The sequence below is a fragment of the Aspergillus luchuensis genome, chromosome 8 (assembly GCF_016861625.1).
Source record: "Aspergillus luchuensis IFO 4308 DNA, chromosome 8, nearly complete sequence".
Classification (NCBI taxonomy): Eukaryota; Fungi; Ascomycota; class Eurotiomycetes; order Eurotiales; family Aspergillaceae; genus Aspergillus; species Aspergillus luchuensis.
In genome coordinates this window covers 310737-337257 of record NC_054856.1, presented here as the reverse complement: position 1 = coordinate 337257, position 26521 = coordinate 310737, and the positions used below count along the sequence as shown (strand labels likewise).

Here is a 26521-nt window from a genome sequence, read left to right as displayed (position 1 = left end):
CGGGCTCAACGAAGAGAAAAGTAGAAACAATGTGGTGAATTTAACACAGTGAAAGCGAAAGGAAATGGAAGAACAAAGAGAAGTGATCAACACGAAGGAAATCCTAGCGCATCCCAATGCTTATGAGGAAAAGACACAGACGGAAATAGACAAAGAAAGTAGCGAGGACACCAACAGACCAGTCGCTTCTGATTCCAGGACTTGGCACCAGATCACCGTATCCTACAGCCCAAAGTAGGGAAAGTTCGATCATCAACATCACGTCGTCCCTTATACGTAATCGTTCATCCCACTCATTTGGTCGTGACTTAGACGTTCTTATACAGTAGTAGGGGTTCGCCAACATTTTCGATCTCGGGAATTGTGCACTTGAGGTCAAAGGCCTTGGCCAGGACAATCTTGAAGATCTACCATGTTGTCAGCACTAACAACAGTTATGTAGTGCATAGAGTTGAACATACCTTTTGCACGTTGATGCTGTGACTTGTACTGCTGAAAATCAAGCTGGCTTTCATGGCCTTGGCAAACCGTTTCGCCTATAGGTGGTCAGTGCGCGCTAAGACACCTCACATGCAATCTCACTCACCTGAATTGAGATCTCCTCCTGGTCCTCGCGGGGAAAGTTGACGAAGTGGTCATATTTGGTACCGATCAGGAAGGGAATGGCCGTCTTGTTGAACCCGCGACCTTGTCGGTACCACTCCTTGATCGAGTTCAGTGTGCTTTTGCGCGTGAGATCGAACATGAACAGAATTGCGACAGCATCGTTGCACACGAGGGGAAGCATGTTGACGAATTCCCGTTGGCCACCCAGATCCCAAATAGAGAACGTAATTTCCGTATTACGAATGGAGATGGTCTTCTCCATGAAGTTGACGCCTTGACATCACGGTCAGCATTATCATTAGTGAACCGCGCAAGAATCTGTTGCCTACCGAGAGTCTGGATATAATCCTCATCCCAACTACCCTCCACATATTTCACCATCAAACTGGTCTTTCCGATCTGGGCATCTCCGACCATCCCCACCTTGATCACCACACTGTTCTTGGCTGCTTGCGACGGTTGCTTTTGGCTGACGTCGTGTGTAGGCTGGGGCAGGTTGTTGGACATTTCGGAGCTGGGACGGGATGTCGATAAGGGTTGCGGCTGATGGGTTAGCGGGGAGAAGTTCTGTCGAGGTTGGTCGTTTTCATTGTGGAAATCGCGAGCCGGAGAGTTGAATTCGTGGGAGGAGTAGTGGGCGCGCGAGTCGCTACTGTAGCCATTTGAGGTTGTGAACTCGTCTGGTCCCGCCAGTCCGAGGCTTGCGGGAGCGGGTGTATCAAGGCTCTGGGGCTGCTCCAGATGCGCCTGATTTGCGACATCCGAAGCGCCGGCCACGGGCAGTTGCGAGGCATCCATATTTGGATGACAGATGTTGGGTTCGGATGGTATCTGTGGGTGGTGTGGATTAGTCCCAGGCGTAAACACGGTCGAAGTCCGGTGGAGCGGGGATGCTGAGACCAACCGAATTTGAGGATTTGGGATCACAGCACCGGTTTCCCGGAACCCATCCAACGGAACAAAATCGGACGATGACAAAGGGGAGTAGAGAATGATCTAGGTGGTTACTGGTTTGTCAGTTATCATGTTTGGGATGCAAGCTCTATAGCTTGGGACCCGGACTGGAGCAATGAGCGGGAAGGATGGGTTTGGGTAGTGGTATGCACCTTTTGTTGCAGAAACCAAACAATGTGACAGGTGCACTAGCTGGTGTGGAATGATGGGGGCGATAAGGAAGCAACTTAGCGGCACCAAGCAGAGACCAGAGAGAATGAGTAAAACGAAGGCGGTGCCAACCACGGAGCAACAGCAGAGCAGCACCAACAAGAGGGAAAGAAGGACAGGGCCAGCTGAGGAGTGAGGAGGGATGAGGAACAGCCCCTTGGAGGAGAAAGCAAGACAAGCAAACACAGCCGCAGCTCTCCAGAAAGCAAAGCCAGCAAAAAGCGGGCGCCAGTCTCCGATCGGGTCTATTCCCCGATAGGCTTAGCGCCCTTGTCCCGTGAATTTCGGCCTGGCGAACAGAGAAAAAAAAAAGTTCCCCGAGTCTCGCGGTCAGGAAATTCAGTCAGTCTCCTGCTACTCAACCGGGTTTGTGGACGACCGACATTTAAATTAATTCCCCGACAACCTACACGTCCCACCGGTTCATCATGTCCAAGAGATCCGCCGACGTTTCCGACGAGCAGAACGCCGCCCTCAAGGCTGGTGAGCGTCCCGTCGTCGATGCCCCTCCCGATGAGGTGGGGGAGTTCGAGGACGAATATGAGGATGAGTTCGAGAGTGAAGATGAGGTCCTCGAGGCTGGTGTAGATGGTCGTCCTGATGCCGAACGGGAGGAGGAAGAGAAAGGTACGATTATGCGCCCAATGCGACCGGTCCTGCCAATCGCATACTGCCATCCTCGATTGCGGCAGCCATACTGACCACCACTGGTCCTTCAGATGCAATGGAGGTAGACAAGCAGACTTTCATTCCCGGAAGGACAAAATTGGCGCCCGGAGAGGTCCTCTCTCCTGATCCGTCTACGTACGACATGCTGCACACTCTCAGCACCCCGTGGCCCTGTCTATCGTTCGATATCGTGCGCGACTCCTTGGGCGACAACCGCAAGACTTACCCCGCTACTGTCTACGCCGTGACGGGCACACAAGCTGAGGGCAGACGGGCAAAGGAGAACGAACTCATGGTATTGAAGCTCAGCGGCATGAGCAAGATGGACAAGGAGGATGGCATGGACTCGGACAGCGACTCCGATTCGGACGACGACAGCGAGGCGATCCTCGAACACAAGAGCATTCCCCTTGGATCGACGACCAACCGTATCCGCGCCCACCAGACCCCCAACCAGTCTGGAGACTACTCCAAGCCCCCGCAGACTATTACCGCTACGATGCTCGAGAACTCCCAGGTTGTGATTCACGATGTTACCCCCCACCTCACCAGCTTCGATGTCCCCGGAACTATCCTCCCTCCTTCCGCCAACAAGCCCCTGTCTACTCTCCGCATGCACAAGTCCGAGGGATACGCCCTCGACTGGTCCCCGCTGCAGCCCCTCGGCAAGCTGTTGACCGGTGACAACGACGGATTGATCTACGTGACGACTCGCACCGAAGGTGGTGGCTGGGTCACCGACACTCGTCCCTTCACCGGCCACTTGTCGTCTGTTGAGGAACTGCAGTGGTCCCCCAACGAGAAGAACGTTTTCGCTTCTGCCAGCAGTGACGGCAGTGTCAAGGTGTGGGACGTTCGTTCGAAGTCGCGCAAGCCTGCTGTCGATGTGAAGGTCTCGAACACCGACGTCAACGTCATGAGCTGGTCCAACCAGACTTTCCACCTCCTTGCGACAGGTGCGGATGATGGACAGTGGGCTGTCTGGGATCTGAGACACTGGAAGCCGAATGCCGCGGGATCTCAGACCACAGCCTCCCCTGTCGCTTCGTTCGACTTCCACCGCGAGCCCGTGACGAGTATCGAATGGCACCCGACCGACGACAGTGTCGTCGCAGTCGGATCCGCCGACAACACGGTCACTCTGTGGGATCTGGCCGTGGAATTGGACGAGGAGGAGAACCGCGAGGCGGGAATGCAGGAAGTTCCGCCGCAGCTACTGTTCGTGCACTACACGGAGTCCGTCAAGGAAATCCACTGGCAGGCCCAGATGCCCGGTACGATCATGGCTACGGGTGGTGCTGGATTTGGGTAAGTCATTTTCCACTCTCCCCTCTCATACTTATTCCTAAGGACACAAAGCTAACTATAAAACAGTGTGTTCAAGACAATCAGTGTGTAGACGAAAATTCAACAAAAGTGCCAATTTAAACGAATGCATATAGGTAGTTTGGTGCGTTTTGATGCGTTATACCACATGATCGGTTATGTTATTGCTTTATGATGAATTATATAGATTACAATGATGAAGCATGATGTCTATGTCCTTGGTTTGTAAACGACCGTAACTTAGTCTGAATTTTATTTTAGTTGTGATACGAGGTACTCTTTACTTAACCAATCGCTCATGATTCAGGTAGTAATAGTATGTAGTAGTTGAACCCCTCAATTCAGTTGACCCAGTTTGACCCTTGCTCAAGTCTCCACTTTCCTTGTTTTATGTAGATATCATGCTGGGCGGGATGACCCGGATCTGCTGCGCAGCTCAGCTCCACCTTGCACACTTGTGCCCTAAAGCGACAACAGCAGCAGCAGCAGCAGCGACATCGTTCGCGGTAGGAAACATGGCACTGCTAATGGTCCTCATATATAAAGCCACCAAGTCCCCAATATAGAGAGAAAGGCAGAGAGAGCATACTGAAACCGCCGACCGCGTCAATGCCAGAGTCACTCCCCGCCACACCCACCAATGACATATCCATTCGACCGGATCAAAACGACGTTTCCACATCAAGGTATGTGTGTGGGCGATGAAAGTATATAGCGGTGTAGAGGGTTTATTTGCCACCTAAGTCTTGTGGCTCACTGTCAACCGGCTAGCTAGCTAGTAGCAACAACCTCCCAGTGTTATTGCTGCTTGATTCAAATCTTTGGTTTCTTTCAGAGCGTCAGCACCCGCCGGTTGTAGGTCTTCAGAGAGCTAATTGTGCTCTTTAGGTATAAGATGAGTATCTGGATGAAGGCTACCTGCCACTGGGGTTATGGGTCGTATGATAGCGGGGTCTGTTCGAGAGAGATATCGGTCTACTAATAAGTAGATCTTACTCCCTCGTCGCCTCGGTCTTGGGAGAGATGATCATGTATTAAACAAATTGAGCATCTGGACAGACTACCTACGATGGAGGCTAGGACTCGTATGGTAGCGGGACCTGCTGAAGAAAGATATCGGTCCGTCTTAGGATAAGTAGCTTGATTCGGATCATATAAACGTTTTGCTTTCCTCATAGCGTCACACGCGCTGATGATATGTATTCAGAGAGTGGATCATTTTTTTAGGAGTTGAGTATTATGATGGACTACCTGCCATCGCTCGGGCTTATGGTTCGTATGGTAGCGGGACACGGTCAGAGGACATAGATGGTGATTTTAAGATAAGTAGATATAGATCAAAAGACGCGCGAAGCAGCGGATGATCGCAAAATCATCACCCCATCGCTGCTCTGGATGTAGACGACCCAGCCCGGACGTGGGTATAAAGAGGCAAATGGCTGCGATGAGAGCCAGGATCTCGCAGTTGGCGCAATTCCAACGGTTTTTATGAAGATTTTGGTGTCGGAAATTGGGTTTCATATGTATCGTAGATATATGGGCATGTTGCATATATGAAAAGTTTACTCTCCGAGTATCGAGCTGACGTGCTTGGCTCGTAGGTCATCAGGCTATGCAGTGTAGCGCGCGAGACACATGCCACATGCCAGGCTGCCCACCAGATTGTGAGTGCTGACTGCACTATCAGTCCCCGTCCCAGGTGCTTCTTGTGCGATTTGCGAGGACCGTATTATCTAAAACTTCGAATTATCGGCCATTGATTCTTCCGTTTGATTAGCTGGTCCGGTTTAGCTGCTATAGTATGAGCGAATTCGAATGTCTATAGCCTTGACGTTGTTGGCCATTGTCTCTTTCTTTCGACCGGCTGGTCAGGCTTGTCAGCTATAGTCTGAGCCATTTTGAATGTCTATGGCTTCGATCTTGTCAGCCATTAAACCTCTCGTTCGACAGACTGGCCTAATTCAGCTTCCAGAGTAAGAGCGATCTTGGATACTCATATGATTCCAAGGACTGTCAACCTTGTCTGCTTCGTTTTGTTCATTGTATTGCGTATCCCCACGTTCCCCTTCCCGTCGGGATGTACGATGGTCTCGAATTTTGTAGCCGACAGTTCTTCTCTCAGCCGACTGACCATGCTCATATTTCACATTTTAAGCGATTCTGAATACTCATGTAGTATTAGAACCGCCTGGCCCGGCCACTTCTGTGTCACCATACCCGTTGGGTACTTCCACAAGGCATTCAAGATATTGACTGAGCTTGGGTGTTTGTCGATGTGCCTTATGCTCCGTGTACATGAACAGCGGAGTCATGATTCCAGCATCTGTAACCCTCGCAACCTTGACACGCGCAATGTCAGCGGTGAGCTTGTAAAGTATCTTGCGCAGTCGCGTCTAGATGAATGCGTTTACTCCCAACCGCATTTTGTCCCACGCCGATTCGCATCCCACGGAAGTAACGTGGGCTCGGCGGTCTCTTTCCGCCCTGGGCAGATCGGTATTATAAGTTGGAATTATTCCAGAACCCAGGATCCCCCTACAGGGTAGGAACGAAGACAGGGAATGCAGTAACAAGCTCGATAACCTCGGGAGCCGTGGCATATCCTCCAAAGTCGCTCTCATCATCCGATGCGACCTCCTCTGCCTCATCAGGGTACTGGACGCGGGCCATCAAGACAATGTTGTCCAGGTATGATTTCAAGGCCGAGGCCCAGACCACATAGCCCTCGTCTCCAGGCAGCAAACGCAACAGCGAATCGCGGTCGTATGCACGACGTTCCGCATGGGTAGCGCCGGCGGGAGGATGAAGAATTGGGCTTGCACTGTGCTTTAAACCTGATAGGCGCCCATCGCGGACCCCTAGAGACTTGCCGTCAGTTAAGTGTACTCATGAACTTTCAAGTGGAAGACCTACTTACACAACGCAGCTCTTAAACCAGAGCAGATCAACTCTCGGGGGTATCAAGATACCGAGCCCCACAATAGCCACGATTCTTCTTGAAAAGCCTTTTCGCTGCCGATATTTAGACGAGATGGATATGAGCGGCCCGCATCTGCCCAAACTTTGAAAAGTGAAACTATAAGGCCATCTTTGGAGCCTATCGACAAGCACACCATCCTCGAGGATTTTCCACTCGTCAATCCCTGAGCTAGAATAACTGGCACCAACGCCAGTCGATATGAAAGACCGGTGATGTATCAAGTGCCAGAAACAAATGCAGGACACCAAATGGTGTTATTCGGCGATGTTATGCTCAGGCCCCATTACCCAAGCCAACAAGTTCTGCCACATTAGAATCCTTTTCTGTGGCACTTGTGTTGAATGTGTCGTCGATGCCTTAATCATAGATGAGAATACTATGATTGATTGAAGAAAGCTCGTTCTGTCTTTATAGGATTGTCACTATAAAGACCAATAAGTCTTCATCATTCTTTATGGGCGATGCCATTTTCAAGGGTCCATTCAAGACTGGAGGCCAAAGCATGGAATAAGACGTCAATTCTTGCTCTTAAAGTCGAACTTTTCCTGAACGTACCCATAGAAGCACTTCTTCTAGCCCACATACGACTTTTGATCAAATTCCTGTGACATTTGACTCAGATGAGAGGCAAGGTGCTATACTCCCCCACGGAGTCGCAATGAGAGTCCCAAGCCACATTTCAGCTTTTTGCCAGACATATGTGACAAATTCAGCTCAATATTCCTGTTGAGAAAGAATGAATAACACAATCCTCCTTTCCTCTTGTCGGTGAGCTTCCTATGCACCTCAGTTGACCATTGTAGCCATGCGAGGCACTAACAGAAATCTCTGAAAATGACCACTGAAAATGACCATTTACTTAGTCAATTCTTTCTATTCTGAGCCGACATCCAGCTCTTATCCCAGCGATGCAAACGCCAACATATCCTTGAGCACTAGCCTTGACTGAAGAATGGGCCCTGGTTCTCCGATGCTCTGGCATTGCTATATTTGGTATCTTCTTTGAGGTTTTTCCAAAGCGTGCTTGGTATGTCGGATCATGGCGACCGGCGCCATCTGCAACGCCAGTGACTCGAGTGTCTGTTTGCAGTTGGTATCTTGAGATCATATAGCGATCATGCTGTATGCATTCTTCTTCTTCTTGAGGTGTCTGTTTATCAGAAGTGCTGTCAGTCAGACACCTGGTTCTTCTTATGGTTTGATCTTGATGGATGTCTCTCTAGCATACGTTTGTTGAGTACTCGCTGAGGATGATAGGAATAACACCCAACCATGGCTAGAACGCGTCGATTGACCATTCTGTACTGGAGGTGATATTGTAAAGAAGATATGATGGCCATGGGTATGAATGCCAAGGATGATAGATAGAGGTTGAAACTATGACTAGTCTGGTCAAGTGTTCCTCAGAGAAGAGGAAGAAGAAGAAGGAAGATCGAGAGCTGAGGAGACCTCTTTTATATTAGACCTGCTCGGTGAAGAGCTGTGAGGCATGAATTAGTATATTCACGTGTCAGACTTTCATCGGCGTAGCAACTGCATCTACTATTGCCTGCATTGAAAGCAGTTAGTTAATGCAAGAGCTTGCGAATTTGCGATATTACCTTTCCTCGGTGCCTATCCTGTAATTTATCTCGTGTTCAGAAGGCTGTTTGGAGTGAATAGCTTGATATGAATTTATACCGTGTTGCTAATGGCGATTGTTTCATTATCACGTTTTGTTAACGTGTGAGCGAGCTATTCGGGTAGTGGGATATCAATGTGGCAGTCAGGCACGGCGTGTATTTCTTAGAGTGAGGGCATTCACAATGGAGCTAAATAGTAGCATATAGAGGCTCGTAGATTCATCTCTTCATTACAAGTATAATTAATGACAGGTGTCCAGAGTATATGACAAAGGCATAGAATTAGGATTGGGTCTCCTATACAGGCTGGTCGTTCGAAATAGTTAGCAACTCTTGCCTGTTTGTCTCCACAGACGTGGAACCTTCACTCCGATGATGAACATCCCCATCCGCTTGCTGGCTGTTCTGCCTATCCCTGAATCGGTCCCATAATTGTGAAGACAACAGCGAATCCATAACACTTTTCAGGCGCTGTGAGGCACTTTCTTCATGATGATCGATCTTGCGAATCCATAGTCTATCCAAGGCATTCCGCAGAACCCATTCGTCGTTTGTCAATTTTACCCACCCCTTATTTTTACTGAACGCTTTTGAGATGATGAATATAAGAAAGAGGACCATATGCTATTGGTACAGAGTTAGAATGGGTAGAAGTGCTCAGTTGTTGCATTGGCTTACCGGCCCGTACGCCATGGCAACTTCGGTGACAGTTGCGGTTTCACTCCACCATGTCGCGCTGGAAAATGCGAATATAGTGATACACCCAATCAGTCCGATCCAGGCCTGAAGTGGTTGGAGAATACGCAGACTGCCTTTAGCAATATACTTTTCATCTAGTCGGATGTATTCAGGACGGTTGTGGTACCGAAGTCGAGGTTCGCATTTCTTCAACCTGCGCTAGCAATGAGTATCTCTTCACTATTGTATGTTGAGCAGACACACGAACCAGTAATAGTAACGAATAAATGCGAGACAGATAGCTGCCCATACGATCATTATAGCGGTGCTGGAGGAGATGGATATAACTTGGACCACCTGTCTGTATTAGCAGATACACAGAGCAAATATATTACACCCACACACCTGCTGTACTGCAGAGCTATCCACGAGCTGTAGGAATGGAACCCAGCAGAATGCTAGAAGTGAGACCAGCAAAGATACAACCGGAACTTTGGTGCCCTCGCTTAGAATCGCTAGCTTCTTCTTGACCCAGAGTTCTTTTGTCGAAGATCTGGGAAAGTGCTTCGCCATACCCCATAAGGTTCGGGAAGCAACGTACAGTGAAGTGTTGGCTGCAGAAAAGACACTGAAGAGCAAACAGCCGTTGAGGAATCCAGCCATTGACCGGTTATTGGTGTTCAGCGCGGCTATGACGATCATGCTACTTGACGAACCAGGGTTAGAAGTAGCTGATAATGTGCTATTTGAAACTCCATCATGAAGTTTTGGTAAAGCGGAATCATCCCACTTCACGTTAATGACCTCTCCCAACGTGCACATGATGTACACGACTACCGCTACATACGCAGTCCAGCGAGCCGGCCAGCGAAGGGCATGGCCATCTCGAGCTTCAAACGCAGTCATGGCGTATACTTCTATGCCCTGAAAAGCGTATGCCGTGAGTGGGATAGCATAGCTGTACCATCTTAGCATTTCAGATGAATAGGCAAGGGGGCGGCGAGCTGACCACTGGGCTTGGCCATTACTGCTAAAACCTTGTCCATGTTCAAAGCTAGGAGAAGAAACTACAACAAGTGAGCATTTACTGGAGTCTCAATGATGGCAATGAGATTGATATCGTGCCATTTGGAATTGTCACTCACCATCGTCCGCAATTGTATATAGATAAATTGAAATTGCCACAATCATCACCAGCTTTAGGAAACCACCAATCGTTTCCACAACACCGTACCACTATGATCATATCAGCTAAGTATCCATCAATTTGACGACACAACTCACGAAAACTCCAGTCATGTTGAGAAGGAATAAGATGACTGGAACCATAACGTAGCAGATAAGAACTCTCCATGCCGTTTGCATGCCCCAGTACTCTAGGAGAGTCGCAGCCATAGAAGTTTGACTGGCAAACGTTGCTGCGTATGCATACCTACTTCCCCGTGAGCTGCAAATGGTGCTTGGTGCTAGATCAAAGATTATTACCAATAAGCCAGTCCAATAACCCAGCCAAAGTCCTCGTCGACGAATGTGCGAACATATTCAACGATCGAATTGTAAACCGGAAATTGCTGAGCCAACTCGGCAATACACTCATTGACTGCTAGAACTACTATGCTGATGATGAGGACCGCAAGAATCAAGCCCATTGGTCCCGCAATAGCGAGGGCCATTCCATTGTTGGTGAATATGCCACTTCCGATGACAACACTGAGCGTGATGAACTGAGCCCTATTAGCAACGACCAAGTCAACGGAAGCATCGTGCATACAAAGATCTGAAATCCAAAAAGCTCCTGCCTAGACCCCGTCAGCAGATCGTCAAAGGTTCCGAAATATTGCATACTTAAGCTTTTCTGATGTGTCCACGTGGTTCGTCATTGTCCTCGGCTATGGCATCGCCCACTTAAGGTTGTACAATCTGTGCCGTGAAATCGGACATGTAGAATGGAAGATTCCAACAATTAATAAGCAGAGCATCTAGATAAGCTTGGTAAAGATAGATTTGCATAATGGGTAAATACGCTAGGCCGGGGCATCTCTCGGATGGGGGAAATCACGAGGCAACCGAGAAGGGGGGGATCTCACACGAATCGGGGACATGACCAGATCAGGCTAATCCTGACTCGGAAGAACTACTAGGAACACGAAAGTTCTTGCATGGTGTATCTCAACAAACGATTGGCTGGTGATAAGAAAACACCCGCAGCCTCGTCGGACGCGACAGCACCGGGCGGGGGGAGAAGGCTGCCCTTGATTGCTTTCCTCCCTCGTCCAGTGCTATTGTGGCACGCCGACAAAACCTCGAGAGCCTCATTTGGTGTGCATGGCGCTCTGTAGTGGTACCAGAATATTTGAATGCTAGCAGTCGTACACGAGGATTCGGCTCATTCAGTGTATATAACTAGCACTCGGAACTGGCATTGGAAACTCTGGGGAACAGCGGCTACAACCTTGCGATCACGGCCATTCAGGTTTCCCTCATCCGAGTCTCTATGGCTTCTTCCATCCTTCCATATCGGCACGAACTTACCCCAGCCGCCTCATCGTACATCGAAGCAGACAAGGAAATAACAAGCTATGTGAGGGAACGATTTGACAACCAGGTCCAGACGAAGGTGGAAGTAGGTTTCCTGCCGACCATCAAGCCTGACATACAACGCGATAGACCGGCAGATGCTAATGACCACCACTGAACCAACAGTTTCGCAATGACCGATGGTGTATTTGGGCTAGCATAAGATTTACCCAGGTACGTCATGGCTGTGCATCTTTTGGGCACAAGAGGAAAAGGCAGGGTTAACCTCCTGACCAACAGGAAGAACTGGGGTATGTGCCCTAGCATCAATCCGCTGACGCCCGGCTGACCTGAGCCACCTCACACCATAGTGAAATGGTATTGGAACTAAGAAGCCGCGAAAGAGCGCGACTGACCGCGATATCATGAAGCAAGGCATCTGTATGGATTGGAATCTGGATGGTTGGGCTCAGTGCATTAGCTCGGACGGCAGCACCAGTGTGGCAAGCTTCGGAAGACGCAATGAGGAGGGCGAGGATGTGTTTCAATGGACGGTGGGCCGAGGCGCAGACAGGCTATGCTGTTGTTTGCTAGTGGACTAGTCCTAGATAGTCAGCCTTGACCGTAGATGACCGCCAATCAATCAGGCTGAGGCGCTGTGCATACATATCCGTATGATTTAGTCTCATCCCTCAGCCTTGCTGAACGCTGGTCGGCAAGGCTTACCCGAAATTTCAGAAGTCATTGTGGCCCGCAAGACCGAGAGACTCGCAAGAAAAATTTTTCAGGTTTCCATTTAGCTTCCAATATAAGAACAAGTGTAATTGTCTTCTCAAGCTAGGCAAAAGTGGGAGCAAAGCAGCGAGAAGAAGGGAAAGAGGAAAGCCAATACAATGACGTTAGACGATGACCCGGTCCAGATATGGCGCCCTTACCTGCAGCAACTGCCCGCTCACCACGACCCTTCCTCCTTCATTCTCGCCAACCTTGAGGACCAAGTTCTAAACGGAGTCCCACGGGTATTGACACGCAGAAATGAAACGCTCGTCCGAGTAACGGATGTCTACGATGGTGGGTACAATCAAAGCCCTTCTGTGGCAGCATACGAACTCACGCCCAAATCTCGCAAGATCATCGTGCAACAAAACTCCATACGAACTCGAAATCCCTTCAAGACTTTCTCACAAACGATTCCGCTATACCAAATGGATTGAATATCAGGATTGTGTATGTGTGCATTCTCATTGGCCAATGTCCACGGATATAATACAGTGCTAATCAACATTGGGATCAAATAGGTCCATCTACTCCTCAGCCACCATTGCCCCGCTAGAAGTTACTCCGCTGTCAATGGCACTTCTGCTAGAGCGATATGCCGTACATCCATCATTCATTCAAGTGCTGCTTTCTTTCGGGAGAAATGTTCATATTTCAGAAGCAGGGAATAGCCTTTTGTGTGTGAACGAGCGCGACAACGACACCTGTGAGTCCTGAAATTTTCCCACGTCTACAACACCAAGATAGCAACGGTAACACGAGACGAGTAGATGTTTCATACCAGCTCAACTATGTTGAGAAAACTGGACGCAGGCTGATACCGTGGTCATGGCGCCACACTGGGGTGTACCACCACCGTCGCCAACCAAGTCAGAATGAGAAAGGATACGATTTTTTCATTCTCCTTCACCCGAATGAGGATAGTATCTCAGACAAAAGAATCCTGAACGGGCTTGGGATCTTTGAAGACTCGAGGTTGCAGCCTGGCCTAGGCCCAAACGAAGCCAGGGACCAATCAATCCTGGTTCATTCGCTAGTTCTCTCCTCCTTCATTTGCAACTGGAGATGGTACCTTCAGCACCTCGGAGATCGATTCGAAAAATATGTAGGGTTCTCAATTTCTCAGTGAGGTTCTGACCATCCTACCTCCCTTGGTCGGGCCTTTCATAATAGCACAATGACTGTTGGGCTAACAGGTTTCACTTGATCAGAATGACAAAGCTCTAGTAGACTTACCTGATGAATCTACTCCCAGAGAGAGCTATAAAACCGTTTCGGAGCTTCGCAATCTGAATGACTTTGCCCTGCGCGCACATATATGCTGTCGTGGCAACCTGGACTTAGTTAGCGCCCTGAAACCCGTCATTGCCTCTTCATTGGGTAGGAGGACATTGGACTCCGCGGGACAAGCTCTCCCGGGGTGCGAAGTGCTATTATCAGCGCTCCAGAGCTACATACAGAGCTGTGAAGAGTTGATTCCAAGGATGAGGAACGCGATTGATTTGGTTGGCTTCCCAAACCTCTGTCTTGTCAATAGAAGGGCAGATTATGCTAACGCAACACAGGCCGGCTATACACTTTCGCTGCACAATCAGCTTGAAACAGCGAGAGTCGACCGTGAACTGCGCGATTTGACCAGTAGCTTGAAACGGTTGCAGGAAGACAACATGAATGACAGCGCCGCAGTCAAAGTTATTACATTCGTGTCGGCAATCTACTTACCAGGCTCTTTCATCGTCAGCTTATATGGAATGAATTTCTTCGTCTTCGATGAGGACTTACGCCAAATTGTTATTGCCAAGGACTTCTGGGTGTTCCTCGCCACCTGGCTACCGCTGACCCTGGTCACAGGGTTGATATATGTGTTGATTGTATGGTTCGATGCCTGGTGGAAGAGGAAGCCATTCCGCTTTTTCCAGCGTCCGGGGAAGGAAGACATGAGTGAATCAGAGATGCAGGTTGGGAAGGAGTTCGCAGATGACTGAAATGTATTCTAAATCTGGTGGTTTTTCTTTTCCTTTCTGCAGTCAAAGGTAGATATGACGCGTCAATTATGCCCATTACTGGGAGGTAGATCAGACATGAAGAGGCTGGTCTCGTTCCATAATACCGCTGTTGCTACCCCCTGCTGCTCATAGGCCCGTATTTTGCTGGCCTGGTTGAAGCCCTTTGGAATTTCCAGGACTTCACGGCCTCGGGAAATTGAGACATGCGTTTGGTCCTCTCGGCGAGTGATCTCGAATCGGTGTAGATATAATCGTGTCGTGATTAGATGGCCGCTTTTAACCAGCCCGAGCAGATATTCATCACCCACCATGCAGCTGAGTATCACATTCAAAGTATCAAATGGGCGCTCAATGCGCGCTGGTTCAATGCTATGTATTCCACTGCGCTGCTGATTCAAAGTAACAACTGTGTACCTGTTCTGGTCATCTGCAAGGACACACCCTTTACCAGAACTATAAGGCATAACTGAAGTATTCCAGTGGAATCGATGCTGCTTTATATATGCTTAGTTTGCATCATCTAACACGGGCGGCTGTAGTATCGCCTACCAGAGAATAGTGAACAGCGAAGTCTGGTTCACCTGCCATCCCTTCGACTTTCCAAACGTACAGAGACTCTCGCTTTGAGCTCCTTGCCCACACAAACAAGAATTCACCATTGGCGTTGAATATGGCCTGCGTAAATCTTTGATCCGCATCGGACAAGACCAATGTGTGCTGCACATGTGATGACGATTGGGACGACCAGGAGAGGATTATTATATCCTTGTCCTGAACTAGAGCGAATAGACCACGCGGAGATACGGCGACCGATACAACTAACTCGGGGACTATGGGTAGGTTTGTCCCGAAGCCTGAATTAACCTCCCCAATATGAAGCTTAGTTCCATTAGTACAACCCCGTAAGCTGTACAAAGAAACTTACCATTCTTTTCCCTTCTCCCTTACGGGAACCTTTACAAAAACCCCAAACTGCGAGGTACTGGCCTTCGATAACAACCTCGGCATTTCCTAATTTCCCAGAAAATGATAGGGATCCGATCTTTTCGATCCCTCTTTGTGTAAGGTCCAAGTTCAGTATTTCAACTCTGTCATTAAATACAACTGCAATTGGGACCTTGCCTTGGCAGCTTGTCCGCGACATATAGGTGTCAATGAAATGTTTTTTGCCATGTTGTAGTAGCTTGCTCGGTCTCTGCAAGCCTGACTCTCTGAGAAGTTCTCGGGGATCTGGCCTTTGATAGGATGGCTGACTGGATAATGGACTGGAAGATTGACTCGATGACTGACTGGGTGGGCGACTGGATGATTTCCTGAAAGACTCACTGCCTAGCTCACTGGAACGACTGTTTGATTGACTGTGAGACTGATTAGATGACGAACTGCTTGGCTGCCTGAACCGAGGCTCGGCTGGGGACTCAAGTGGCTGCGAATCGCGGATTCGAGGCAGGTCGCATGATTTATACACACTTGCAACGTGATCCACAAGCTCTTGCGCTTTGGGCCTGTGCTCCTTGTCTATGATAAGGATTTCTTTGATTGTCTTCACCCATTCGCCTACTACCCTCTCAGTGGAATTCTGAGTGTGCGCAAGCCATCGGACAACCGAATCTCGTACTTTGAAACCTGTCGCTAGAGGCGACAAGCTCTGAACAAAATGTTCATCCCAGTAATAGTCATTCGTTGCTCCAATTTGCCTTTCCTCGGCTAAATGTCCAACACCTTCGCGTCGTCCGATTGCCCAGGCGAGTACCTCAGTGAAAATGCATCCGTAAGCCCAAATATCACTTCGACGACCTATCTTGTTAGCCGTAACCGTTGATCCTGTTCGGATAATAGCTTCCGGTGGCCGGTAGGTCCCTCTTCCCCGGTGAGGGTTCACTTCAATGGTCGGTCCCCGGTAACAGCCTCCAACACTGAGTGGACGGCTTGAACCAAGCTTGTGGGGTTCAAGCACGGAAATGCCAAAGTCAGATATCATCCACTTCCCTACAACAGAGCTTGCATCATTCATGATTAAGATGTTGTCCGGCTTGAGGTCTAAATGAGCACACATGATGTGCTCGCCATCAACCTGAATATTGTCGTGCAACCACTCAATAGCGCATGCCAGAGCCCAGCATTGACGCAATAACGGCTTGAATATGGCTGTATCGCTTTCCTCCGGTATGCCAGGAAATTGATTGTGAATTTCATAGCTTCCAGGACCGCCATATAGAAAGTGGTACAGATCCCCATGTTCGGCATACGGGAAGAGGATATAGTAGTTGTGTGGATCATGGTCCACAGCCGTGTAATGCTGCAAAATGTGACGCTGTGTTGTCAAACTCTCCTTCAGAATTGTGAGATTCTTGTGTTCTTTGAGAAAAGCTTCCTTAAAGTCGAATTTCTTGCAGGCAACTAGATAGGCGGAATCGTTGTAACTTTTACTATCCGTTTCCCAGTACCGTGGCGTTATAGTCACCAGTTCCACTTCGCCAAAGCCCCCAATGCCCAACTTTTCAGGCTCTATCTCAAATGGTAGTCGACGCTTGGAAGAAACACAATGTAGGGGCGTTGTGCAAGAGATCACTATTGGGCAAAACTCGCATTGAATGTAATCGAATCGGTCTACTTGCTGTGATCGATCAGGAAGGAAGGTTTCGATTTGCTCTCGCTCTAGCGGAAGATCCTTATCGGTTATATTCCCAGCAAGAAATAAACTCCGAAAGTTGGCTAGGCAATGTGTGGCCTCGATTGATACGAGAATGGAAAGGATGGCAATGAAGTTGTCTTGAATGTTCTGCAGATCGTCATCGATGCGGCGGTCGGTATAGAGCACTTTTTGGATGCGATCCTTCGTCTGCCAGATTTTCAACAGATCTTGACGCGAAATGAACCGGCTGGCAGGCTCCCGTCGTCGCTTAATATGCAAGTCCAGGTCATCCTTAATATTCAGGCAGGCCGTGAAGAATTCGGAGCCCGGCTGAGGAGCACTCATTTGGTCGAAAAGCAGGAGTCGGACGACATGGAAATGGCACAGCCCAGTGGGAGTGAAGAGAGTAGAGAAGGTACTAAGAAGGGTGGTGGTGAGCTGAACAGGAAACGTACCTGCCTCACTGAACACACGGTCATGTGCAGGAGGCACTGACTGATGACGATGATAAGCAGCCTCCTCTTGCCGACGATTCGATTGCTAAACCGAGGTTAACCGAAGCAGACTACTTACTACGGAGTAAGTAAACTTTCAACAATAACAACCACCACCACCACCACCACCACCACCACTACTAGTGTTTACTACAAATAACCAGCCAATGTTAAAAGGTTGGGTGACAGATACTGGACTACTATTTAGTATTAGTTGACACACAGAAGGGATGAGTGATTCTTCCATTGGTGTAGCAAGTATATATACACCTTCTCTCCATCTAAATTGATTTCCTTGGTGGGCATCACTTGTATCCTTTCGTTCAGAAGACGCGAATCATGCTTATCCAAGTGCAGCCCATTGACGTACGTAACTTAACAAAAGCGTAGGTAGGGCGATGAGTAAGCGAACTCGGATTTTCCAATCATTCAGGAACGGCTTCAGCTCCCTTCACCAGCTGTAGCCTGATAGATTGAGGCCGCTGCCCGACAAAGAGCCTCGTTGCCCAAAGACCGTAAGCGAGTCAGCCACTCTGGTTGGCGGTGCAGCTTGTGGCTTATGCACAGCCTTACACACTACTGTTATGATTTACATCTCATGGTATCACATGATTGTACGAAAATAGATCCTTCCTCATCACTGCATAACTTGGTGACCATTGATTTCCAACTACTCCATACAGGACACCTGACTTCATCAGCCTTTGAGACGATCTTCAAGCGGCTGAAATTGTGCCAAACAAAAATGGCAGGGCAGCATCCGACAAGTGTCGCTTTATCTCCGGACAAGCAAGGAACCTCCGCCGGACAACACAGTCGAGTGGTTGATCGGAATGGCGTCCTGACAGCGCAAATAGCGCATGCTTAGCGAAGTGATGGACCAACAAGTCGCAGCTGAGTCGCGATCCCACCGAATCAGGTCACAAAAGCCGCTGGTATGGAGTACTCCGTACTACTCCCTAGGAAGCAAGACGCTGAGCTGATCGGGGAGGGATGGGATGGATCAGCGATGGCCGGTGTCAAGACTTGACCAGGATTAGGCCTTAGCTTCGTTTAGGTTCACCACTCGTTTCGCACAAACCCCCGGCTTCGGGGCCGCAGTGGGGAAAGGTCTAGCAAGGGTGGGAAATTACCACTCTTGTTAAGTCACTTTGCCAGTAGACTAGTCCCGTGGGTGCGGCGGATAGTTCCTTATTCCCTCTCTCTCCTTCCACTTCAGCTCAATGGAATGTCTACTCCATTCACTAATATCATGGGGTTTGACGAACATTTCAGTTATTGATTAATCATTCTAACAGATTTATAATGATGCTGTAGTCTTCGCAGTGGCAATTGACTTAACGATTTCTCTGTCGTTGGTCAATTTTGCCCTGCTCGCACATCGCCGACTCCGTACTAACGAGTTAGTGTGAGCCGATTCTTTGTCCACGATCCCTGTCCGATCCCCATCGGGCTAAGCTAATCACCGGGGTCTTTCCGGCCAACAGACGGGGTCAGCCATACACAAGCCGTTGAAGCCTAGCCTAATGAATGAGCAGTTCCAAAAACATTGAGGGTCTTGGACTCACAGAAAACGCTTTAGTGGACCGGCTAAATATCTTCGCATGCGGTGGTGTCTCGTTACTGCGCCCGAGTTGCTTTAGCACGTCCCGCCAATCGAAGCTGTTTTTCTCTTAAACTGTCCAGGGCAGGCATTTCTAGTTCAGATTTCATTTCCCTAGAGGCATAAATGCTCGGACTTCGCTCCTAGTCCGGGTGTCGTCACTTCCTCTTTCCGTATTTATTCATGCCGCTGTACATTATCACTGTTGAGAAGTCATGTCACGCCCAATGTGCTATCAGGCTTGGATAAGTCTGCTTCTAGGGCTTTCCGTTACTGTAGCAGCGCTGGACCTGGACATTAACAGTACACGTAAGGTTCCTTTTGGGTACTTCCTTGAATGGCGCTGACCTAACCAACCCTCTTCTGTACGGTATTCAGAATCAATCAAAGATGCGGCAACAGTAACAGTTCAAAACACGCTTACCAACTCATCTCTCAGTGGAAATGTCAATCCGGTGTACGGCGATTCCAACGAGTGGATATTTAACTCATCTACCGTGGAGGCGTGGCTCTACTCGACTCTGATTCCGTATTGGAATCTCACTGGAAACGATACCTACAATGAGCTTATCAGTAAGCGTATGTATAGCATGGCGGGACTGGAGCTCGGAGACTCGTGGTCGGAGTCAGATAACGATACCAATATGAACCATGCGGCCTGGGCTCTGGCCGCTGTAACGGCAGCTGAGATGGACTTCCCGGCCGACTCCTCTAAGAAGTCTTGGTTGACTTATGCGGGCCAGGCTCAGGGGACCTTGAGAAGTACCTTCAAATTTCAAGATATCTGCGGCGGTGGCCTTGAAATTGCCAACGATGCTGTACAAGAGACGAACGGCTCTATGAAAGACGCCCTAAGCAATGGAGAGTTCCTGCAGTTGTCTTCGCGGCTGGCGTATATCACCACAGGCGACAATCAATCGTCTTATGCAGATGATGCAATCATGATCTGGGACTGGTGCGTGAAAAACGATATGCTGGTGGAGTCAAATTGGACCATCAATTACCTGGTGACAAATACGACAGCCACTGGAAATTGCACGGCGATGGCGACGACTAACGCGGAATATACCTACTTCTACGGCTTGTACATGAGCTCTGCGGCATACATGTATTCTGTGGTATGCTTGGAACAATTTACATTAATGCTTATGAAAATATGGCTAATCAAATGTTCTCCAACAGACAGGCTCAGCCGTTTGGAAGACAAGGGCAGAAGGGCTGCTAGATAGCATCATGGGCATGTTTGTTAACGACGGTGTTATCCGGGACCTTGGAATGTTACTTGAACCCGACGAAGGAGTAATGAGTACATCTTGGGATGATGATAGTGCGGACGCCTTAAAGGGCCTCCTAGCATCATGCCTTGCGGTAGTGACGCACCTCTTACCAGACACAGTGAACACGATTGAGCCCCTCCTCCGAAGCAACGCAGAAGCTGTCGCAAATCAATGCAGCGGGATGAGCAACGGCACTGTCTGTGGTTCCGAATGGACTGATTCGACGTATGATAAGGAGCCCAACTTCTTCAGTTCTATGAGCGCCGTGAACGCGTTTACTGCGAATTTGTTGATGGCAAAGAGCTCCTATAGTCCAAGTACCACGGGAACAAGCACCAACGGAACCAGCACCAACGGAACCAGCACGGACACAAAAAGTGGTGGAAGCTCAGGTGGGCTCTCTGGCGGAGACATTGCTGGTATCGTAGTCGGCTCCGTTGCTGGCGCTGGCTTAGTCGCTGCTGTCGCCTTTTTCCTCCTCCGCAAGAAGAAACAGGCTGCAAGTGGAGCAGACGTAGCATCGGAGAAGAACCCGACCACTGACTACCAAGGCGGTTATCAAGCCGCGGAGCTCGAGCCACGAGAGGTTGCGGAGCTTCCGCAGGGCGCTACCTCGTACAATTTCTCGGAGATGGACACCGACACTGCGATGGAGCAACTGCCCCAGGAGCTGCCCCCACAGGAGCTGAAAACGACGAAGACGATGCGTTATGAATTGGCCTAGCTGTGATGTATGATTCTACCGACTAATGTACATAGAAGGGAGTTCCTGGGGATTCGGTCAGGCATAATACACGACCTAGCAAACGATTCATCTTTGAATTGAGGAACAGTGTTTTCTAAATCATACTGACAGGTCTATGTACTGCTGTTTTATCTCATGTTTTAAGTGATCTGCATGCTACGCTCCAGGGTGTTGATCCTGTTATCGCTTCATGATAGTAGCCTCCATAGCAGGTCCGGTAGTAGATCTGATAGTAGTAGCCCTGGTAATGGCCCCGAGAGCCCAAAGAAGAGAACCTACACCTGGATCAGAAGAAGAAACATTTGAATGGATACTCGCCCTGCCCGAGATTCCCTGATCATAGAACTTCTTAGGAAGTCTAGAATTAGAATTGCTCTTGGCACTAATGCAAAGTAATTCAGGATCTGTAGTCTACACAGGGATCATGCAGCCTTATTAACAACAGCCTATAGATAATTTCCATCAAATGATCCATACTAACAGCTATATTTATCTGACTGGCAGCTGCCGCTGTTGCTTTCTTGCATCCAATGGGTATCCCGTTACTATGCTAATACCCGCAATTGATGTGTATGGCCTACAGAGTAATTCCCGTACATATCTTACGGGAGATCTTTGCCTGAGATTCCCTTAACTAACCATGTTTTATAGACATAATCGACACTAACCTTCCTAGGTAAGGTGTGTAGCAATACTGGAGCGGATTCTCTCCGACCGAAACCAACCTTCCCGATACACCATCAAATGCACTCCAATCCTTTTCTCCTGAGAGATTATGGGATACAGTCATATTACAGTCTCTATTGTGCAATGCGTGGAGCATCATTAATACCAACATGCTTTTCCTCAATACAAGAGCATATGATGCTTGTTGAATAGTTTCCAGGATACCCCTCACTTCTCCCCCGCCCGGGGAAACACTGTCTACCCCACAAACCAGTCGAGCAAAATGTGGAGAGCGATTGCAGAAGTCTGCAAACACTGCCTTTGCATGTGCACGAACCACGCTAATCAATGCCGAATTCTTCATCCGACTTCATAACGTTTGGACTCTGACCAATCTTCTCTCCCGCATTTTGCTTGGGGACTGAACTACTCCTCTTTTAGAGTGATTACAGCAAGACGCTTGTTTCAGGGAATACTGGACTGGAAAGAAGGATAAGAATTGCGGGTCTCTGTATGGTCACTCCAGCCCACCTTCGACGGGCTTTTTGGTTTCGCGTCATCTGGACTTTTCTCCGGAGCTTGTGAAGCTGCGGGGGAGGATTATGACTGCCGTTGTTCTTTCCCGAGCGAAGATCTTCTTCTCAGACATCTTTGAAATTATTTATGAGAGCAGCTGGTGGACGCTGCCTTCATCCTATAAATCGGTCTGCAGCTGGCATCCGACATAACGGGTAACATGCGGCGACCGTTTTTGCAGATTCTGGTCTGCAGTTCTTCTATCCATCGTCCTTCGCCATACTAACGGATTGGATCCTCGCAGACATTGCCAACGCATCGAATCGGTCAACATGATTCTCCGCTCCATGGCGTGGACCTCAATGTCGATATTATCCCTGTCTGGGGTAACGGCAGCATCAAGTTCCTGCACTAAAGAGACGTTCTCGTCTCTCGACTTGAGCAACATCAATGTACTGTCGCTCAACGTCACCGCTGCACACAACTTTGCCACCAATGCTTCACTATCGAGTGGAACCACCTCAGCACCCGTAGGCCAAATGCCAGCGTCGATAGAGATCTGCATCGTGTCATTGCAGTACACACACGCGGGGCAGAACGACATTGTCAATACCTACATCGGACTGCCTCTTGATGCCAAAAGCTGGAACTCACGCTTTCTCATGGATGGGGGTGGTGGATGGGTAGCTGGAGGGCTTGATGAAATTATAGCTCCCGTCGCTGCCGGATACTCATCCGCCTCAACCGATGGGGGACACAATAGTACCGCCTCAACGGCAGACTGGGGTTTTGTGAGTGAAGGCAATACCAACTGGCCGGCACTGTGGGATTTCTCCAGTGTGGCACTAGGCGAGGCGGCTGTACTTGGGAAGCTGGCTACGGAAATCTACTTCGGTTCGCCGCCCAAGTACTCGTACTGGAATGGATGTTCCACTGGCGGTCGACAGGGACACATGATGGCCCAGAGATTCCCGACCTACTTTGATGGTATTGTGGGAGGCTCTCCGGCTATCAATTGGGATAAATTCCAACTGGCCGAGTTCTGGCCTGCTTTCCTGGCGCAGCTTCTTGGTGTGTTGACTATTACTGGGTCTGGGAATCTATGCTAATCAATCTCTCACAGATACACAGCCGCCTGCATGTGTCCTTGATGCATTTACGAATGGTGCCATCGAAGCCTGTGATCTGCTGGACGGAGTGAAGGACGGAATCATTTCTCTTCCAGGTCAATGTCATTATGAAGCATCGTCGATGGTTGGCCAGACAATAAATTGCAGTGATCCGGATGGGCAGATTACAATAACGGACAAGATGGCTGAGCTAGTCCAAGGCATGTGGGATGGACCCATATCACTCGAAGATCAATTCGAGTGGTACGGACTGGGTTATGATGCCGATCTAACAGCCCTCCTTACTACGACCTGCACATCGGTTGATAACTGTACTGTGACACCTTTTAGTATCAGCGCCGACTGGGCCCGAATTTTCTTGGCCAGAAACTCGTCCTTTAGTGTTCAAGGCCTAACGCGACAAGACTTTGACGATCTCTACCGCGAATCAGTTGACCAATATGCTTCCGTTATTGGAACGCGAAATCTTGACTTAACAGGGTTCAAGATTGCGGGAGGAAAGATGATTTCCTGGCATGGAATGCAAGACGAGTTGATTCCGACCAACGGTACCGTGGATTATTACAGCCGGGTGATGGAGTTGGATCCCGGTGTGGCAGACTATTACCGCTTTTTTCTGGCACCTGGAGTTGCTCATTGCGAGGGGGGTAACGGATTCGATCCCAATGATTATGTGTTTGAGACGCTCCGGGCATGGGTTGAGAACTCAACAGTGCCTGACACTTTGGAAGCAACTGCTGTAGCAGTGGCTGGCTCGAACAGCAGCTCAACTCGCACGGCGTATCTTTGTCCTTATCCGAAGATCTTCACCTATGTTGGTGGAGATCCGAATGATGCGTCGTCTTTTAGCTGTGCTTGATATAGAAATAGCCGAGATGGATCGATGGGAGTTATGTCTCACACTCCACATGTTCCATAGAATATGGAGTATCAGGGTTGCCTAAGGGTCCAAACTGAATCGCGTACTGAAGTACTCCGTACAGTAGATAAAAATAAAAGCCAATATTTCAACCGCAATGTCTCAGTTACCCACCGAAATCATGCTATAAATAATTGGTCGAAAATCATCCGTCGTCGCGAGAGGAGAGACGATCAACCAGCAAGTCATTTAATTGAGTTGCCTGCAGGGTCTTCCATAGTACCTTGGAATGAGTGGTACCTACATGGACCACAGATCCCCTTTCCCCTCATGCCATGACTGAGAGTCTACCATCCCTAAGCTTCTCGGCACTTTATTAGATGCGGGTGTGACCCGTGTGTGTGTCTTGGCTACCATCCATGTCCGACAGCCATAAGCTTTCCTACAATGCTCCTCCTACAACAAGGGTAATAACTAGTTTATTAGTAGGAGAATAGAATCAATAACAGAATAAAATCAATAAAAGAATAAGATAACATCATACCATCAACAATTATCTCCGATCCCCCCCCCTTCAACCCAATACTGAAATAAAATAAAAGAAAAAGAATGATGATACTAATCGGACATCACTACCCAATCGGGCATCCCGAATCTCTTCTGCCTGAATCACTCACAACACAACACAACATTACAAACAAAACAAAAAGCGGGGGTGTTGTTGTTGTTTCCGACCCGCCATCCCGCTTTTTTCCCTCGCTTCCAATCATTCCCTTTTTTTGTTTCTGGTCTAGGGTTCGCTTCATTTCTGATTTCTCCTTCGCTGGAAATTCTGGTGCCTGAATGAAAATGAAATGAATTAAGTTGTTGTGATGTGATGGGTGGACTATTTTTAGATCATCGATAGATAAAAGTAAGTTACGTAGTAAAGTGGTAAGTAAATCAGGGTTCAATGTGACGGTTATTGATTGGATTAAGTATCGATCAATCAGGATGTACTTAGTTGAGAGTTCCGTGAAGTCGTGTCATGGTTGCGGTGTACACTTATGCAGGATGCCAATGATTTACCTGAGCTAACGGTATGATGAGTAGGGGAGGATAATATGATATGATAATGATATGAGATGATATCGTGGTGATCGGTCAGTCCACTCTACTTACTCTGTTCTGTGCTTGTGCTTGATTTTTTTTCTTGGTGTCGTTAGTGGGTCATTAAGATTAATGAATGGGGCGGTGTTGAGAGTTGGAGTAGTATCGGGGGTTTCTTGATTTTTTCCCTTCCTTGCTTGCTTTTTCCCTTTGGGAGGGTTGGCTAGTATTGTAGAATTGCTTTTTTTTTTTTTTTTTTATTGCCTTGATAACATGGAATAATCTCCATTGCCTTATTGTGTAACTTATCTATCCTGAGGAATATGGAATGGATGCAGTTGGTACATACTCCGTACACAACAGCTGAAACAACCACCTATTTACACAGTATCCTTTCTAGCTAATTAGCTAGCTAGTTAGCTAGTTAACTGATCATCCGAGCTGCTACTACTTGCATCGGAGATACCACTACCACTACCACTACATAATTACAACACTAGACTAGTAAGTAGTTAGATATCTATCTGCCTACACCCTCCTTCACCTCCGATCACCTTCACTACCACCACCCAAATTCTAGTCGGAGACTAAACTAATAATATCACAAACACACTATTAAGTAAGAACCAAACATCAACCCCCATCTAACTAGTCAGTCAGCTACTACCCATCCCCACAACTAGTTCTACTGTCTACTGTCTCGAATAGTGCCGACCCGTGCGCTGTGTGTGTGTGTGTGCCGTCCGTTCCAATCTGCATGATGGTGTCTCTGCATGCATGCTACACACTAACTAATTAACTAACTAACCACTTAACACTAATTACTACTACCTACTGTTGTTCTGCTGTACTTATTCCGCACTTATCCCCGTTCTTTTCGGTAGTAGCCTAGTTTTACTACTTACTTACTTACTTTCTTTTTCTTCAACACCAACCACAACCCCCCACCCATACCACTCACAACTTACACCCTCGAGTTACTGCCTACTGCCTACTGCCTACTTGCCTACTACTTTCTCGTGTTTATGCGTCCAGTCCGTGTCGAATGATGTATTGATACCCTAACTATTCCAACATACTACATATCCACTTTACGAGTTTATGGTTGCTAGTTAAAGTTTCCGAGTTACGAGGATATACCCTGATTTCGATTTCTTTTTTC

At 48.4% G+C, this 26521-nt stretch overlaps 9 protein-coding genes across 9 annotated transcripts; 5 read left to right on the top strand and 4 right to left on the bottom strand.

The window, feature by feature from the left end:
• Window positions 1-308: 308 nt before the first annotated feature.
• SPG1 (Spg1/Tem1 GTP-binding protein) lies at window positions 309-1404 on the bottom strand (the record flags this gene model as incomplete). Its single annotated transcript, XM_041681105.1, has 4 exons — window positions 309-407; window positions 462-536; window positions 587-879; window positions 936-1404. 4 exons carry the CDS (start codon window positions 1402-1404, stop codon window positions 309-311), a joined length of 936 nt encoding a protein of 311 aa, XP_041548081.1.
• Window positions 1405-2198: 794 nt separating this feature from the next.
• RRB1 (ribosome biosynthesis protein RRB1) lies at window positions 2199-3838 on the top strand (the record flags this gene model as incomplete). The annotated part of the gene is made up of 3 exons (XM_041681104.1): window positions 2199-2397; window positions 2490-3747; window positions 3814-3838. 3 exons carry the CDS (start codon window positions 2199-2201, stop codon window positions 3836-3838), a joined length of 1482 nt encoding a protein of 493 aa, XP_041548080.1.
• A 2462-nt stretch (window positions 3839-6300) lies between these two features.
• AKAW2_80118S (uncharacterized protein) lies at window positions 6301-6655 on the bottom strand (the record flags this gene model as incomplete). The annotated part of the gene is made up of 2 exons (XM_041681103.1): window positions 6301-6623; window positions 6652-6655. The coding sequence occupies 2 exons, from the start codon at window positions 6653-6655 to the stop codon at window positions 6301-6303; spliced, it is 327 nt and encodes a 108-aa protein (XP_041548079.1).
• Window positions 6656-8664: 2009 nt separating this feature from the next.
• Window positions 8665-10925, bottom strand: AKAW2_80117S (uncharacterized protein; the record flags this gene model as incomplete). The annotated part of the gene is made up of 10 exons (XM_041681102.1): window positions 8665-8991; window positions 9046-9259; window positions 9314-9402; window positions 9451-10003; window positions 10055-10112; window positions 10191-10281; window positions 10330-10477; window positions 10531-10769; window positions 10817-10844; window positions 10891-10925. 10 exons carry the CDS (start codon window positions 10923-10925, stop codon window positions 8665-8667), a joined length of 1782 nt encoding a protein of 593 aa, XP_041548078.1.
• A 1530-nt stretch (window positions 10926-12455) lies between these two features.
• Window positions 12456-12776, top strand: AKAW2_80116A (uncharacterized protein; the record flags this gene model as incomplete). Its single annotated transcript, XM_041681101.1, has 1 exon — window positions 12456-12776. One exon carries the CDS (start codon window positions 12456-12458, stop codon window positions 12774-12776), a length of 321 nt encoding a protein of 106 aa, XP_041548077.1.
• Window positions 12777-13823: 1047 nt separating this feature from the next.
• Window positions 13824-14324, top strand: AKAW2_80115A (uncharacterized protein; the record flags this gene model as incomplete). Its single annotated transcript, XM_041681099.1, has 2 exons — window positions 13824-13844; window positions 13905-14324. The coding sequence occupies 2 exons, from the start codon at window positions 13824-13826 to the stop codon at window positions 14322-14324; spliced, it is 441 nt and encodes a 146-aa protein (XP_041548076.1).
• A 62-nt stretch (window positions 14325-14386) lies between these two features.
• AKAW2_80114S (uncharacterized protein) lies at window positions 14387-17325 on the bottom strand (the record flags this gene model as incomplete). The annotated part of the gene is made up of 3 exons (XM_041681098.1): window positions 14387-14839; window positions 14895-15224; window positions 15271-17325. The coding sequence occupies 3 exons, from the start codon at window positions 17323-17325 to the stop codon at window positions 14387-14389; spliced, it is 2838 nt and encodes a 945-aa protein (XP_041548075.1).
• A 1967-nt stretch (window positions 17326-19292) lies between these two features.
• Window positions 19293-21078, top strand: AKAW2_80113A (glycoside hydrolase family 76 protein; the record flags this gene model as incomplete). Its single annotated transcript, XM_041681097.1, has 3 exons — window positions 19293-19386; window positions 19456-20195; window positions 20260-21078. The coding sequence occupies 3 exons, from the start codon at window positions 19293-19295 to the stop codon at window positions 21076-21078; spliced, it is 1653 nt and encodes a 550-aa protein (XP_041548074.1).
• A 1535-nt stretch (window positions 21079-22613) lies between these two features.
• Window positions 22614-24270, top strand: AKAW2_80112A (uncharacterized protein; the record flags this gene model as incomplete). The annotated part of the gene is made up of 2 exons (XM_041681096.1): window positions 22614-23352; window positions 23405-24270. The coding sequence occupies 2 exons, from the start codon at window positions 22614-22616 to the stop codon at window positions 24268-24270; spliced, it is 1605 nt and encodes a 534-aa protein (XP_041548073.1).
• Window positions 24271-26521: the final 2251 nt, after the last annotated feature.